We start from the raw sequence: 14716 nt of genomic DNA on the forward strand, positions 1-14716 counted from the left end.
TACTCCCAGGTCCCGGGAGAAGCACCCAGGGGCTACACAGGGAAGTTGAGTCAGAGCACAGACAAAGACAGGGCCTTGGGCATACGCCTCTGTTAGGTCTGTGGGTAGAGTGCTGTGGGGTTCTGGCCTAAGGCTGGATGGGTCATTCCAAACCAAAGAGCAGGGTCTGGTAAGTTCTATGAGGGTCTTGTCTTAAGGGGTGCATAGTGGGAGGGCCCCAGGAGACGGGAAGGTCACCAGGCCTGTCAGCGAAGCCTGATCCGGAACTTACTCACTCTTGACTCTGTGCTGCTGTCTAGGGCGTGCGCTTGTACAGGGAGCTAATGTCAACGTAAGGTCCCTGCAGTCGGTTTAGCAGTAGCTTAACTGAGCTTTCAGGAGTAGAAAGCTAGGTCATGAGCTAGTCTAACAGATACTTGTGGAAAGCATTCAGGGGTGAACAACCACAGTTAATCAGCACCTGCTCTGTGCCAGGCAGAGTGTAAGGCCTTTACTTGCTGCATGTTTTACATTCATTATCCTGTTTACCCTGAAGAAAGGAAGCAGGCTTAGTGTAAATGAACTGGTCAGGGTCACAGAGACTGGATGTAGAGGAGCCAGATTTGAATCCAGGCCCTCCACAGTCCAGAGTCTCTGCTCCAGCCTCTGCACCACGAGCCTGGCGACTCTGAATGGAATTACTCCATATGTTGGAGTAATTTGCTTATATGTTTTTCTTTAGACCACAGCTCCTTTCAAAATTCCCAAAACGCAAGCATCTTCCAACCTGCTCGCCTTAGCCACTCGTCATGGGCCTTCTGAGGGGCAGCTGAAAGATGGGAACAACCCAAGGAAATGCACTCACTGTGTCCTGGTACAAGGAGGGGAGAGGCAGAAGTCCGAGCATCAGGTCAAGGCAGCGTTTGGCAGGTAAACAAGGACATTTCCTTCCAGCCTCAAACTTGAAGACTGTAGCAGTGCCTCTATTTCTACGATAAAACAACCAGACCAAACTAGCAGCTGCTCTATGCCAGTGGTTAGTGATACTGTGTACAGTTAGTGACTCTGTGTAAACGTAGCATCTCAGAAAACTAAGATGCTTCCTGCACCTGTGTGAATCATAGCTCATCCTAAGTTTCCTGAGGGGTCTGTTTATACCTTCTATTTTTCTGGTTATGAAGTTAATCTCTGCCTTGAATTGTTTGGTCTCTATTTTTGTCTCCTTGTTCTTTGACTTCCCATTAACCCTTTTATGGCTTGGCTTAAGTCACCCTTGTTATTGATATGTCTAGATTTTTTAAAAGTATACATTTACATTATTATTTTTCTTTTTAGGTCCGTCAGTACTGGGAAATTATCAGATCAACAAGTAAAAACACCTTTTGGTGGACATCAGGGCAGCACGGACAGTTTAAATACAGAACGACCAATGGATACAGGTAAGAAAAATCTGGTTTCCTTTAGGCACATAATTTGTTAGTTTCCTCTTGCTGCTGTGACAGATTACCACAAGTATATTAGTTTACGGTTCTCAAGGTCTCACTGGGCTGAAGTTAAGGTGTGGGCAGGGCTGTGTTCACTCTGGAAGCTCTGGGGAGACTGTATTCCTTGCCTTTCTAGCTTCTAGGGATCACCTGCTCCCCTTGGCTCAGCTGCTCCCCTTCCATCTAGAAAGCCAACCATGGCCAGTCTAGACTCAGACCTTCTGCCTGCTTGTTATCCATTTGAAGGCCCCTTATGATTGCATTGGACCCACTGGATAATCTCTTTAAGGCCAGCTGATTAGCAACCCTAGTTCCATCTGCAACTTTAATTCCTCTTTGCCATGTAATGTAAGTATTTACAGGTTCCAAGGGTCAGAACGTGAGCGTCTCTGGCTTGGCTGTGGGGGTAACATTCTGCCTGTCTACTCCTATTGACTGTTCATCAACCTGCTGACCCACATCTCTTCATCCAGCCTCTGTCATCTCATCTGGTTTCTTAGGAGCCTGCCAAGACAGCAACTTGTGCAGTGTCTGGATGATAAGCAACCCATGAGTTAGGAGGAGTTCTGACCAAGATTGTTTTTTATCAGTAGGATAACACTGGCCAAAGTTACCTTAAACACATACGTGTTCTTCAGCATTTCTTATGTAGCTGGCCTATCCTATAGAGAGCCATGGGTCACTGAGATCCCTGGCTCTTTCAGTTGTTCCAGAGATCTTTATGTCCATGGGCCCACACCAAGATTACTTTGGACTGCTTGTCAAAAAAATGAAATCAAAGGGCTGGTTCCATGTCCTAAACCAGACTTGTTCAATTGAGCTTTCTGGAAGTGGATTTTAGGAATCTGTGTCTCTAGCAAACTCCGCATGTGATTACTACGGCACACTGAAATTTGAGAATCACTGTTGTAACCTTTGTTCTTGTTTTCTCTATAATACTTTTATTGACTCTCCCGTGAATCTCCAAAGCAGGGGATGTCTAGACCAGTAAATATCTTGAGTGTGGTTTGTGGTTTCTGTACAACAGGACTTCACTTTTCACTCCACTCTCATCTGGCATGGTTTCTAAAGAGAAATCTGGTGTAAGTCTTACCCTTGTTCCTGATGTAATAGATGAGATGTTCTCTCCCCACCCCACCCCACCCCCCCGCCCCCCCCCCACACACAGTTTGACTTTTTTCAGGAATTTTTCTTTGATTCTCTGCTGTTTGAATATGAAGTGCTTAGGAATAGATTTTTTTTTTTTTTTTTTAATTCTAACCACTTGGTGTTCTTGAGGTTTCCTGGACCTGTGGTTTGATTCTGCATTTGTTTGGGAAATTACTTGGTCTTTACTATTGATACTTCAAGTGTTTCTTTCGTTCTTTTCTTTCTCCTTCCGATATTCCCATTGCATGTATATTACACCTTTGTGGTTGTCCCACAGTTCTTGGACATTCTGGGGGTTTTGTTTTTGGTTCTTCTTTCTCTTTGCTTTCCAGTTTTGGAAGTTCCTACTGACGTACTTTCAGGCTAGCTGATTCTCTTCTCCACCACGTCCTGTCTGTTGATGAGCTTGCCTTTTAATTTTTTGTTGAAAGCCAGACATGATATACTAGATATAAAGAATCAAGTCAAATAGTGTGAGGTCTTTTTTATTTTTTGCCACAAGTGAGGCTGTGTGTAGGGTTTGCTGTAGCTGTAGGTAGCAGGGTAAACTTTTCTCTGGTGTCTTTGCTTTTGTTCCCTTTTCTTGGAGTCTCCCTAGATACTCCTATGTCATGCCTAACTCTGCATTTTCTTCTAAGAAACTATAAGCCAAAAGGCAGCTTAGCTCTTAAGTTTCTCCACATCCTCACCAACATTTGTTATTTGCTGTTTTTTGAGGATGACCATCCTGACAGGTATGAGGTGGTATCTCACTGTGATTTTTACTTGCATTTCCCTGATGATTAGTGATGTTGAGCATCTTTTCATGTACCTATTGACCATATTTTTTTGAAAAGTAACTTCTCAGGTCCTCTGCCCATTTTTTAATCAGGTTTTTTTCCTCACATTTTTATTTCCAATTCTTAGTTTCCACATTTTCAAATTATTCTCAGCTGTGACTGCAGTTCACATATTTTAGAAGTGCACAGAAAACTGACTTCTAGGCTTTGGTGAAAGGAAGATTCACAGCTGTGAAGAGATTACTGTAAAATATTTTTCATGGAGCTCTAAATTGAATTCTGTTTTTAAGAGTAATAAATGTTTATTGTAAAAAGCCAAAAATCTAATGTAACAGTGAAGTCTCCCTGTAACCCTGCCCTCTGGAATATAGCACGCGTGGTGAACTTCTTCTTTCAGCCCCTGCAGGAGCCTGTGGTGTTGCCCTGGCCCCCGCTATAGGAGCAGCAGCAAGTTCTAGGGCTGTGATGTTCACAGTGGGGTCTCCCCCACACAGGGCCGCAGCCACCACATGTACCCACACCGGCCTTCGGATAAGAACCACCTCAGGTGAGGATTGACTTAGTTCTGCCTTGGGCTCTTGTTTGGGGTGCAAGTTCTGAAAAATGCCTTCATGGTGTGATATAATTTCAGTGACGTGGATATAACAATCTTCTTTACCTTAAAGGGTTATAAAAAGTAAATGAGGGGACTTCCCTGATGGCCCAGTGGTTCAGAGTCCACCTTCCACTCTAGAAAGCACCAGTTCCATCCCTGGTCAGGGACCTAAGGTCCCTCCACGCAGAGCGGCTGAAGAAAAGAGAGAAAGAAAATAACAGTTTATACCTATTAACTAAGCCAACATTTAAATAGTATAACCCAGTGCTGTGGAGGCTTAGTGGGAAGTGTGTGCTCACTTTTGGCTGCTTTAGAAAACAGCATGATGATTCTTAGAGCTGTAGAAGTGTGTATAGTAATATTTGACCTGTGGTAACTGCATTCTGTTTATGAGACCACTCACAGCAAAACAGTCTTATAAAGTATTTATCACACATAAATAACTCACAAGAAGGTGAGATCTCATCACAATGTTGTTCATGGTATTAGAAATCAGAACTGGTGTAAGTGCCTCCAGACCAGCGCTCGGATAGAGTTTTAGTGATGTACCACCTATGGCTGAGTTTTCTCACCTGAGGACTGCAGTGCAGCAGGGGAGAAAGGCGTATACTGCTGCTGCTAAGTCGCTTCAGTCGTGTCTGACTCTGTGCAACTCCATAGACAGCAGCCCACCATGCTCCCCAATCCCTGGGATTCTCCAGGCAAGAACACTGGAGTGGGTTGCCATTTCCTTCTCCAATGCATGAAAGCGAAAAGTGAAGTCGCTCAGTCGTATCCGACTCTTAGTGACCCCATGGACTGCAACCTACCAGGCTCCTCCATCCATGGGATTTTCCAGGCAAGAGTATTGGAGTGGGGTGCCATTGCCTTCTCTGAGGCGTATGCTAGAGTTTGTCTAAAACAATTTAAAAGCAGCTGTGATGAGTCTGTGAAGGATGCCTACAGCTGAGGAATGAAGGTGAGCGTTGGAAGACAGAGCCTGTTCTTGGGCTGGGGTGGGAGCGGGGTTTCTCTTACTGGTTGCCATACTGCCTGGTGATCACTGGGTGCTAATCACTGAGCGCTGTCCATGTCCTCTCTCCACAGGGGGCTCTAGCGGCTCCGGGGGCTCTCTGTGCTCCATCGGTGGCCGCGTGTGTGGGGGCTCCCCCCCTGGGCTGTGCTCGGGGTCTCCTCCTCCTGGAGCAGAGGCAGCTCCCAGCCTGAGACATGTGCCTTGTGGTGCTTCACCCCCCAGCCTGGAGGGGCTTGTCACCTTTGAAGCCCCCGAACTGCCAGAGGAAACGCTGATGGAGGTGGGAAGAGACCCTACAATGTGTCCTTTAAGGCTACAGTGAGGAGAGAATTGATAATGAGAGGGGAGAATCAGAGAGCAAGTCCCAGTGGTTCTCCCCATGACTTTTTCTATCTGAAACCTTGGTGGTGTGTTTTTAGAATTATGTTGACAGTGACACTTATTCACAACAAGCTTTGGTTCACAGGAAGTGACACATACAAACTTTGTATTCTTAGTGCTTTTATCTGAAGTTTATTTACTACTTATGGTGGTAGTGATTTAGTCTCTAAGTTGTGTCTGACTCTTGAGAACCCATGGACTATAGCCTGCTAGGCGCCTCTGTCCATGGGATTCTCCAGGCCAGAATACTGGAGTGGGTTGCCATTCCCTTCTCCAGGAGATCTTCCCAACCCAGGGATCGAACCTGGGTCTCCTGCCTTGCAGGCAGATTCTTTACTGACTAAGCTATGCGGGAAGCCCTTTTACTACTTATAGGACTTTTAAAACATAATCTTTTCCCTAAAACCATAACTTTTTATTCTCAAAGCTTACCTTACCTTACAAGATAAAAATGATATGCTTAAACTTAGGTCTTGAAAAAGTAGATTATAATGCCAACTGAGTCAGTAACGCTGAGAAATACAGCTTCCCAGCAGATTGGACAGTCAGGTCCCTCCATGGAGCTTGTTCTCCAGGGAAAAACAGGTCATAATGTGCAGCATGCTGAGCACACATCCAGAACGAGGTTAATGTTACGATTCCAAAGCCTGTGCCAGCTAACTCCTCAGCATCGACTCTAGGCCATCTTCCCGTGGACTGCATCTGACCTCAGTCAGTGCAGATCACCCTGCACTTCAAATGAAAATGACCTGTTCTCCAGACCATCGAAGGCACTAAGTGTCCATGCTGGACCCCTAGGATTTCTGTTGTGTGTGGAGGAGCATTAAGTATCTCACATAAAATTTATAAAATATTGCATGCAAAATCTTAGTAGTGATTCTGTGGTAAGTTTAAGCTGTAATTTTGAAAATATGTATAATGTAAATTATGTTCTAGTAAGTGTTGGAACATACAGTCCAATTTGCTGTTGCAGAGCAGGGAGACTCTCAAAAGTTGGTTCGTTTATTCTCCTGTCTCAAGGAAACTGGTTTTCATCCCTTTTAACCATGGAAGGAGAGTGAGAAACTTAGTCTTATTTTAGATTTCAAAATACATTGCTAGCTAAAAACAAATCTCAAAACAGCATTAATTTTAGAATACCAATTTTTAATGCATGGCTATTATGTCTGTCTGTACTTCATTCTAACTGAAAAGATCATGAAATTTAAAAGCTTTATTATTAGGAATCACTACTAACTGAGGAACCACCAGAAATTTAAATAAAGTATCTCTGAATTTTAAGCCAGTAGAATTCATGAAACTATTGAGAAGTGTAGTCTCATGTCCAGAATATGCTGAAGTTCTTATATCTCAGTATCTATTTGGTCATGTTTGGTCAGTGTCTCGTGTACATTGATTTAGTTCTGTGTTTCATTTTTTCCTGGTGAAAGCACAGTAGCCTCGTATCTTTGAGGCTGAATGTTGTGGTTGCTCTCATACATGCCACAAAACACATGACACATCTTTGATTTCATTTGTGTTTATCTTCTGACTAGTTTTCTGGAATTTAGAAATTTCAGCCTCCTCTGATCATTCTGATATTGATATGTATAGAAAAATATCAGCAGTGGCCACGGTTGGTATACAGAAATGAGTATGCACCTCTCCTTAACCTGCAAGTTTCTAAGACAAGTTGGCTTTGCCTTAGCAAGAACATGCAGACACCTTACGCCACCTGAACTCAATGCTGCTGTTCACGGAGTGTGTGCTGGACCTGACGGCTGTGCGCGGGGGGAGCCCGGAGCTCTGCGCATCCGCCGTCTCCGTGTACCAGATCCAGGAGAGTGCGGTGGTGGACCAGATCAGCCAGCTGAGCAAGGACTGGGGGTAGGTGGCCCCTACTGTCCGTCTCCTTCCTTCCTTCCTGCCCTCCATACACTGGTGTCCAAGCTGGAGGCCTCGCCACCCACTGCAGGTCATGTCTGGTTAACAGAAGTGTTGAGGAGTCTCTGAGTTATTTCAGTGCTCAATTTCACTGTGTGAGCCAAGACCGGAGGTTCTGCAGCCTTGATTTTAAAGATACTTGATTATAAAGAGATGGTACTCTTATCTGAGTGTGCCCCTAGTGTTAAAAGTACACTTTTTTCCACGCCGACCTTTCTCCTTTCAGGAGTCCTTTGTGCACTAAGAGTGTCAAGGCGGGTTGAGATGGGGCCTGGTCTGTTGGTTTGCAGGCTAACACTGTGCTTGCTGTCTCTGGGCCAGGCGGGTAGAGCAGCTGGTGTTGTACATGAAAGCTGCACAACTCCTGGCAGCCTCTCTGCATCTCGCCAAAGAGCAGATCAAGTCCGGGAAGCTGAGCCCGTCCTCAGGTGTGAAGCAAGGTAGGCTGGGGCATGATGAGCTCTTGGAGGCCCAGCAGTCCTCTCCCCTTGCACTGAGAAAGGGGTTTTTGATGAGGGGTCACTGTGTTATTAAGTCTTCTTCAATGGGAAAAGATGCTGGCTTCTCTGTTTTTAACATAGAACAATCAGGTGCTTTGTTGTCAATCCTCTCCTAACTGAGAGAGAGGACATAGGAAAGAATGATTTCCAGGCGCTTTTCTCAGTGATCATTTTATGTTGCTTTCCTTAAGTTAGCAGGAAAGTTATATGTCACCATGACTCTGTTTCTGAAAGAAAACTGAATTCTTATTTCAACTTTTTTCCAGTTGTCAAAAATCTGAATGAACGATATAAATTCTGCATTAGCATGTGCAAGAAACTGACAGAAAAGCTGAATCGCTTCTTCTCTGACAAACAGAGATTTATTGATGAAATCAACAGCGTAACTGCAGAGAAACTCATCTATAACTGTGCTGTAGAAATGGTAACCCTTTTTAAGGTGTAATATTGTACAGTAATAGTTGTGGTGTTTAAGAGCATCTTTTGAATTGCACACCTGCTTGACATCATCCTTTTAAGCAGAGTTTATGCACCACCACTCCCAAGTCCCAGGTGTTATGGTACCTCTTCCTGAAGGAGTATTTGGACTGAATTAACATGCAGCAAACATAAGCTGTGTTGGTTACCACTTTTGGTATTAATAAGTTTACCATACCGCTTAAAAATTGCTAACATTAGGCATGATCTAATCTTTTGATAGTTTGAATCTAAAAGCTTTTGCTGGATCTGTTTCTTCGTTTCCCATTGTTTAAGAAATTTGGCTTAAAATGTTAGAAAAAAATTCTGCTCTTTTACCCTATCTGCAAAAATTCATGTGCTCTGGTTATATTCGTAGAAATAATTTGTTTTCTGTATCTCGAAAGGAAAATTGCCTGAGGTAAGCATGAAATTAGAGGCTGTTAAAGAAGTAATTCAGTGGGGAAGAACTTAATTATTGACCAACCTTATGATTTTTACCATACTAACACAATTGACCTTCCTTCTTGGCCCCAGATTTACCTGAACTCTGAATTGTACTGTTATATTACCCCTTGGCATTTTTTTGAAAGTCATCATAATAAAAAGTCATATGAAAATAATTTTGGAATATAAGCTATTGATGAGAATAATATATATTATATCGCTATAAACTGTTGACATGAATAACATTATGCACTGTATCATTTTGTACCAAATAAAGACTTCGTAGGATAGGTTTTCTCTTAAAATTTGTGCCAGGACTGATGTCCTGTCGTGAGGAGTGACAGTGCTGTTGTCTCTGCTGATGACATGGCCGCGTGCCTCCAACAAATCTCTCCTGGGTCCTGGCTGCTGAGTAGCTTGGGGGCACTCACCTTACATGTAGTTCTTTCTTTCTCCCTCCGTTTCAGGACTTTGATTTTCCATATCCATTTTATTTATCTTATTGTAAGTGGCTTTGCTTTTTGAAAGAGACAGCATACTGACAGATAAATTAGCACACTGGATCCCTCACAGACTCAGAGATGAATGATTAAAGAGAAAATTAGGATGCTGCTGGGAAAACAGAATGCTCATAAACCTGTGAATGACACTAAGGAGGCCCTGCCCCCCTCCCACTACCCAGCTCACTCCTGCTTCTCGTGGCTCGGCCTCAGTGTCACTTCCTGGAGGCTCTCCTTACCTTCCCCTCCCTGATAGTCTGGTTAGGTGCCCCTTGAGTGTAGTCCACTGGGATCCAGGGCTTCCTCCTGTGATATCGTGTGGCCCTTGGAGGACACCGCACACCTTACCTGGACTGTGAGCTCGCCTTCATCATATGCCCAATGCCCTGTAAATTCAAGAGGTGCCCATTAAATGTCTCTGAGTGAATAAATCCCACACACCAGGAAGTCCTTTAACTGAAAGAAGCAGCTGATAAATGGCTTTTAATATCATTTAATTATTTCATTGTAACAAAATCTGCTTTAATGAAATGCCAGGTTACTAGTATGGAAGTGTATATTTAAAGTAAACTTTTTATTGAAGTCAGATATGAGCCAGTTTAGAAGTGTTAAACCTTAGTTTTGAGTCTCTGAGTTCAAGAAGGTTATGTTTGAATGCAGAGTTAGTAATTCTTTTGTCAAGAAGCTTTTCCTTTATATCACTCACCCAGTAAGTTATATCATTTTGTCAAAATGTACTAATTTTAGAGAGATTCCATTTAAAGCTGCATTGTGCACACGGATTCATATTTTCTTGGAAAAGTCGAGAACCTTCTTGTCTTTTTTTTGCTGGTTCCAGGTTCAAGCCGCAGCCTTGGATGAAATGTTTCAGCAGACTGAAGATATTGTTTATCGCTATCATAAGGCAGCCCTTCTTCTGGAGGGCTTAACTAAGATTCTTCAGGACCCAGCAGACATCGAAAACATCCACAGATGTGAGTTGACTTGGAAAGCAGTGTGTTTGCTGATTGCATCTCCTCGTCTTTTCCTGGCGCAGCAGGAAGACCCTGGGGTGTGCAGTGCCCTGCCCGAGGGGGTTGCATCTTGGTTTCCCAACCTTGGGCTAGTCACATCCCCCTTCCGTGGCCTCAGGTTCTTCTTCTGTGAGATGAGGGACAAGGCCTGCCTTGCAGAGCTGTTGTGAGGAGTAGATACTAGGCTTGTGAAGAGCAGATGAGGTGGTGGTGGGCCTCTTGGAGGAGGTGTGGTCATCCACATTCTGAATAGCAACCAGGGACTGGCAGTTCTATACTTATTTGCAGTTGTGAGCAAACTAGCTGTTAAAATCTATGTGTTCTTCGTTTGACTTGCTAATCTAGCTTGTACACCGTGCAGCACTAAGCTAGACAATTAGCAGGCAGAAAGAAGAAAAAGCACTGGAACTGTTAACTTTGGGGCAAAGATAGGACAAAAGTGAGGGTGGATGTGGAGAGGTTTTTCTTAGTGGTGATTCTTTCCTCAGTTTTGAAATATTAATGGTATTTATCATGGATTTTATTTCTAGATAAATCTAGTATTGAAAGAAGATTGTCAGCACTCTGCTATAGCACCTCAGCCTTGTGAGCAGCAGCAGGCCTGCCCCCGGGACCAGCGGTGGGTGTCAGGTGATGCCATTGGGAGCACAGCTTGGGTCCTGTCGCCCCACCCTTACATGGTGACTACCAAAGAGCACGCAGTGGTTTCACAAAGGAAAACCAATCCCAGAACTACATATTGTAGGAGGTCTGCCTAACCAGAGAAGTCACCCCATCCCTTTCTCTTTATAGAAGCAGATGCAAAAGTGTTCCACTGGGCTTTCGGTTTGATTTTGGTAAATAAACATACCTTAGAACTAGAGTCACCAATATGGTTACTGTTAAGGAGAGTTAGCATGAAGTGATGAGTGGCTCTTTGTAGTAGCCACCAGAGCACAGTGTGGGACTCTTCGTATTCACTGAGGCGTGGAAGTAAAAAGCCCCATCTCCTCCGGGCAGTTCAGTTCTCGGGGTGAGTTTGTCTGAGTCTGAGCATGCACCCATAAACAGCTCAGGAAGAAATAGCTTAAGAAGGAGTGAAAGATGACTCTTGGAAGATATTGTGAAATCTTCAATTTGAGCTAACATGGACATATATTAATAATCTTCCAAAATCTTTCATATTGCACTAATTTATTAAAATAACTGTATTGGATTTTGCAATTTAAAACTAACTGAGGCACAATGGACTTGTTTAGAGCATTTTACTTGATTATATATGCGTACCCTTTCCAGAATTCACATGTAATCTCTCGTGGACTTTTCAGTGGTAAAGACTTACGTTTTATGAACCTCTGCATTTTCTTATTCATCTACGCCTACAGGTTTTCTCTCACTGATGTTTTTAAGTTGCTTGGTTGTCTGCTTTAGTTTTCATTTTTTTACTGTGCATGCATAATGTGCATTCATGCCTGTGACCGCTAGGTTTATTCGGGCAGCATTAGAACAAATCGCAGGCCAGAGATACACTCAAGAATTGCAGTAGGGCCAAAACAGAGTTGGTGACCTCTAGGCTTTTTAGTGATGTGGAGTTTTACATGAAGTCAGAGAAAAATTAGGTTTGTTTTCTCTTAGGATAAGGGGCGGCTCTCTCCAGCCTGTGTGCATTTTCCTGTGGGCCCTTAACGTCCCTCCAGAAACGGTGCCCTTGCGGTCGATGATTTGGTTTCTTTGACTTACATGCTTGGATACTTGAACAAATCATTCTCCAGTTTTAATCCTCTTAGATGATGTCATCTAAACTTGGACAAATTGCACAGAAGCTCTTTGGCATTAATCTAATTTAAGTGTACTGATAAAAACAAAACAAGGTTTTCCTTTACTTTGACAAAGTAATGTAATTTTTACCTTATTTATCTGTATAAAATTCCAGCAGTTAATTTGAACATTTATTTATATGATGTTTGTATTTTTAGGTCTTTAATACAGTGTTTCTACCTCTCATTTGTAACTGCATGCATTACTCATGAAACTAGGTAAAACTCACTGAATTGTGTAGTAGCCTTTTTATTATTGCCTGTACAGATGTATACTAAGATAAATAAAACTGACCAGGTGTTTCTAGGACAAGGCTGGGTCCCTGTGACGTGGCTTGTCAGACCAACTCCCTCAGTGAGTTTGGAGGCTGGGTGGTTAACGCACATTGCCTCAGGACTTCAGGTTGTGGTGACAGTTCTGCAGGCGATAGGAGCAGGGCTGTGCTGGGGTCTCCCCCACCCCCAGCAGGGTGACAAGCACCATTACTGGTGATGCTCTAGTTTGTACTAAAGGGCAGTTTCTAGTATGTTCTCTCAGTTACCACCTAGGTTATCTCAGTTGATCCTCCAAAGCGGGTGGGTGCATTCTGGCCCCTCCTCCCCTTTCCCATTGGTTTTAAACACAGGATGGAATGAGTTCACAGTGAGGAAATGCTTGGTCTGCCGTCAGTACCTAGGGAGTGGTCTCCAAGTGCATTCTTCTTGTGCGAGAAAAGTCAGGTGGTAGGTGGTGTATGTGTGAAACCCTGCAGTCTGAACAGCAGAAAACAAACTGTAAATGCAGGAATAATGATTCTGATTATATTTCCATTATCAAGGCCAATTGTTTTAAGAGATTTTGCCTTGATTATAGCAATAATAAACAAATGCTTTATGTTTCCATGTGTATCTTTTGATTTTTCTATCATCTGTTTCATGACATGGAAATGGACCAGTCCATACATTCATGGATTGACATCTGGAAAGTTATGGACCGTACAAATGCAGGTAGAGGAGTAATCCGCGAATGTGCTAGCTGGCTGTTCCTGTTGTAAGGATTTCCCTGAGCTGGGCCTGCACTGGGCCTGAGGGATGATGCCCACACCCCCTTCTCCTGAAGAGGAAGAGCCAGAATGCCCTTCTGTCGTTCCACCCTCCTGGGGTCGAGAAGAGGAGGCTGGAGAAAAGGTTACTGTTTGGGCTGGGTGGGCTCAGTCCCCACAGGTAACAGGAGGGGAGTCGAGCTGGACACCATGGATGTGAAGTTGTTACTTGGCTCTAGAAAGCCCATGAGGTGATGGGGGGACTTATGCATGGGCCTTGGAGGAAGTCTTGTTGCTTCCACCATAGCCTCCACAAGCAGTCACCTGTTCTCACTGGGACTGAGTGAACTTGTATTGTTCCAGGAGGATACCTGCTGCTGGGGAGCTTGGCATCTTCCCTCCCTGACAGGCACCACCTGGAAGTATCGTGTCTGCTCTGCACCCAAGGAGACTCTGGCTGTGCCCTGGGCCCCGAGTCTGCAGCTGTGGAGGCTCCTGAGTGCTGCCCGAGTCTCCTTGTTTGTCCCAGCCCTGGCAAGTGGGCAAGGGGTCAGGATGGCCAGGTCCTCACACAAACAAAGAAGACATATCACAGTGGCCCACCTGGAAAAGCACCCACCATGGGAAATGACTGGTAGCCCCTAAAGTTTCAGCCTTTGTGGACAAGGCAGGGCCAAACAGGTGAAGGGTCATGGTAGGCCAGTACCCAGACTGTTCTGGAGGAAGGGGCCAAGGCTTCAGGTCCCCTTCCCCAGGGCCTTGCTTGGCCAGTTAGTAATGTGCCATGTAAATCTTTGTTGTGGCCGTTCAGTGTGTCCTTGTTGAAGAGCCTTTGGAGTGGATCTGAGTGAGGTCACCGAGCCCTGGGCTTCCTCTCATCCTCCCACTCCCAGGCTGTCACGTCTTGGCTGTTCTCTGCCTCCTTGGGTGCAGCTCTCTTGGTCTCGGACTCCCTCGTGCAGCGGTGGCCCCTTGACACATTCCTTCCTCGCCTCTGCCTCCCAACAATCTCCAGTCTGGAGGCTTCTGTGAGTGGCAGGGTGAAAAATCCCTGGTACGGACTGGCTGAGGGTCCTAGGCTCTGGGCTCAGATGGGGGGCGGATCTGAGCCAGGGATGGGGGCTCTGAGGGAGACTGAGGCTGGGGACCCTTCTTCAGTCACAGGCTGTCTCTTCATCATGTCTGGTGTTCAGAGACGTGAGTCTTCCGTGGACTCCGGACACTGAAGATGTGGAATAAAATCTCATTTCTCAGACCAGCTGACCTTGAGCACATGTCAACATTTAAGAGGTCGCTCACAGAGGAACCAGCTTGTGACCAGAGCGTGTTAGTCCAGAGAGGATATGAAAACTGGGGGATTCTCGGGAACAGATGCTTGTTACGTAAGGGGCTTGTTTACTTCCACATGGGTCCCAGCTTCCTTCCACATGGTCACAAACACATCATCTGCTCTGCAGTGTCCTGTCCAGGAGGCTGGACAGGATGCCCCGTGTTGCCCACTTGCTCCATTCAGGACTGAATGGCCAGCACCTTCGGCAACTACTCAGCCCTGCTGCTGAGCTGCAAAGCAACCAGATGACACACCTGAAATTTGAGTATCACATAACTTCCACATGTCACAAAATCTTTTTTTTTTTTTTTAATATCCACTTTAAATGTAAGAACCAGTCTTAATCT

At 44.6% G+C, this 14716-nt stretch overlaps 1 protein-coding gene across 6 annotated transcripts in view; it reads left to right on the forward strand.

Moving 5' to 3' along the window:
* The window catches only part of ULK2 (unc-51 like autophagy activating kinase 2), a 58057-nt gene extending 45158 nt beyond the window's left edge, over positions 1–12899 (forward strand). For all 6 annotated transcript variants that reach the window (XM_027519593.1, XM_027519594.1, XM_027519595.1 and 3 more), the window contains 9 exons: positions 722–909; positions 1315–1418; positions 3789–3938; positions 5073–5281; positions 7070–7248; positions 7627–7745; positions 8072–8229; positions 10047–10182; positions 10752–12899. In XM_027519593.1, coding sequence (XP_027375394.1) covers positions 722–909; positions 1315–1418; positions 3789–3938; positions 5073–5281; positions 7070–7248; positions 7627–7745; positions 8072–8229; positions 10047–10182; positions 10752–10810 — 1302 coding nt within the window. In that variant the 3' untranslated portion in view covers positions 10811–12899. The remainder of the gene's footprint in view (positions 1–721; positions 910–1314; positions 1419–3788; positions 3939–5072; positions 5282–7069; positions 7249–7626; positions 7746–8071; positions 8230–10046; positions 10183–10751) is intronic.
* The last annotated feature ends 1817 nt before the right edge of the window (positions 12900–14716 follow it).

Source organism: Bos indicus x Bos taurus, chromosome 19, assembly GCF_003369695.1.
Source record: "Bos indicus x Bos taurus breed Angus x Brahman F1 hybrid chromosome 19, Bos_hybrid_MaternalHap_v2.0, whole genome shotgun sequence".
Classification (NCBI taxonomy): domain Eukaryota; kingdom Metazoa; phylum Chordata; class Mammalia; order Artiodactyla; family Bovidae; genus Bos; species Bos indicus x Bos taurus.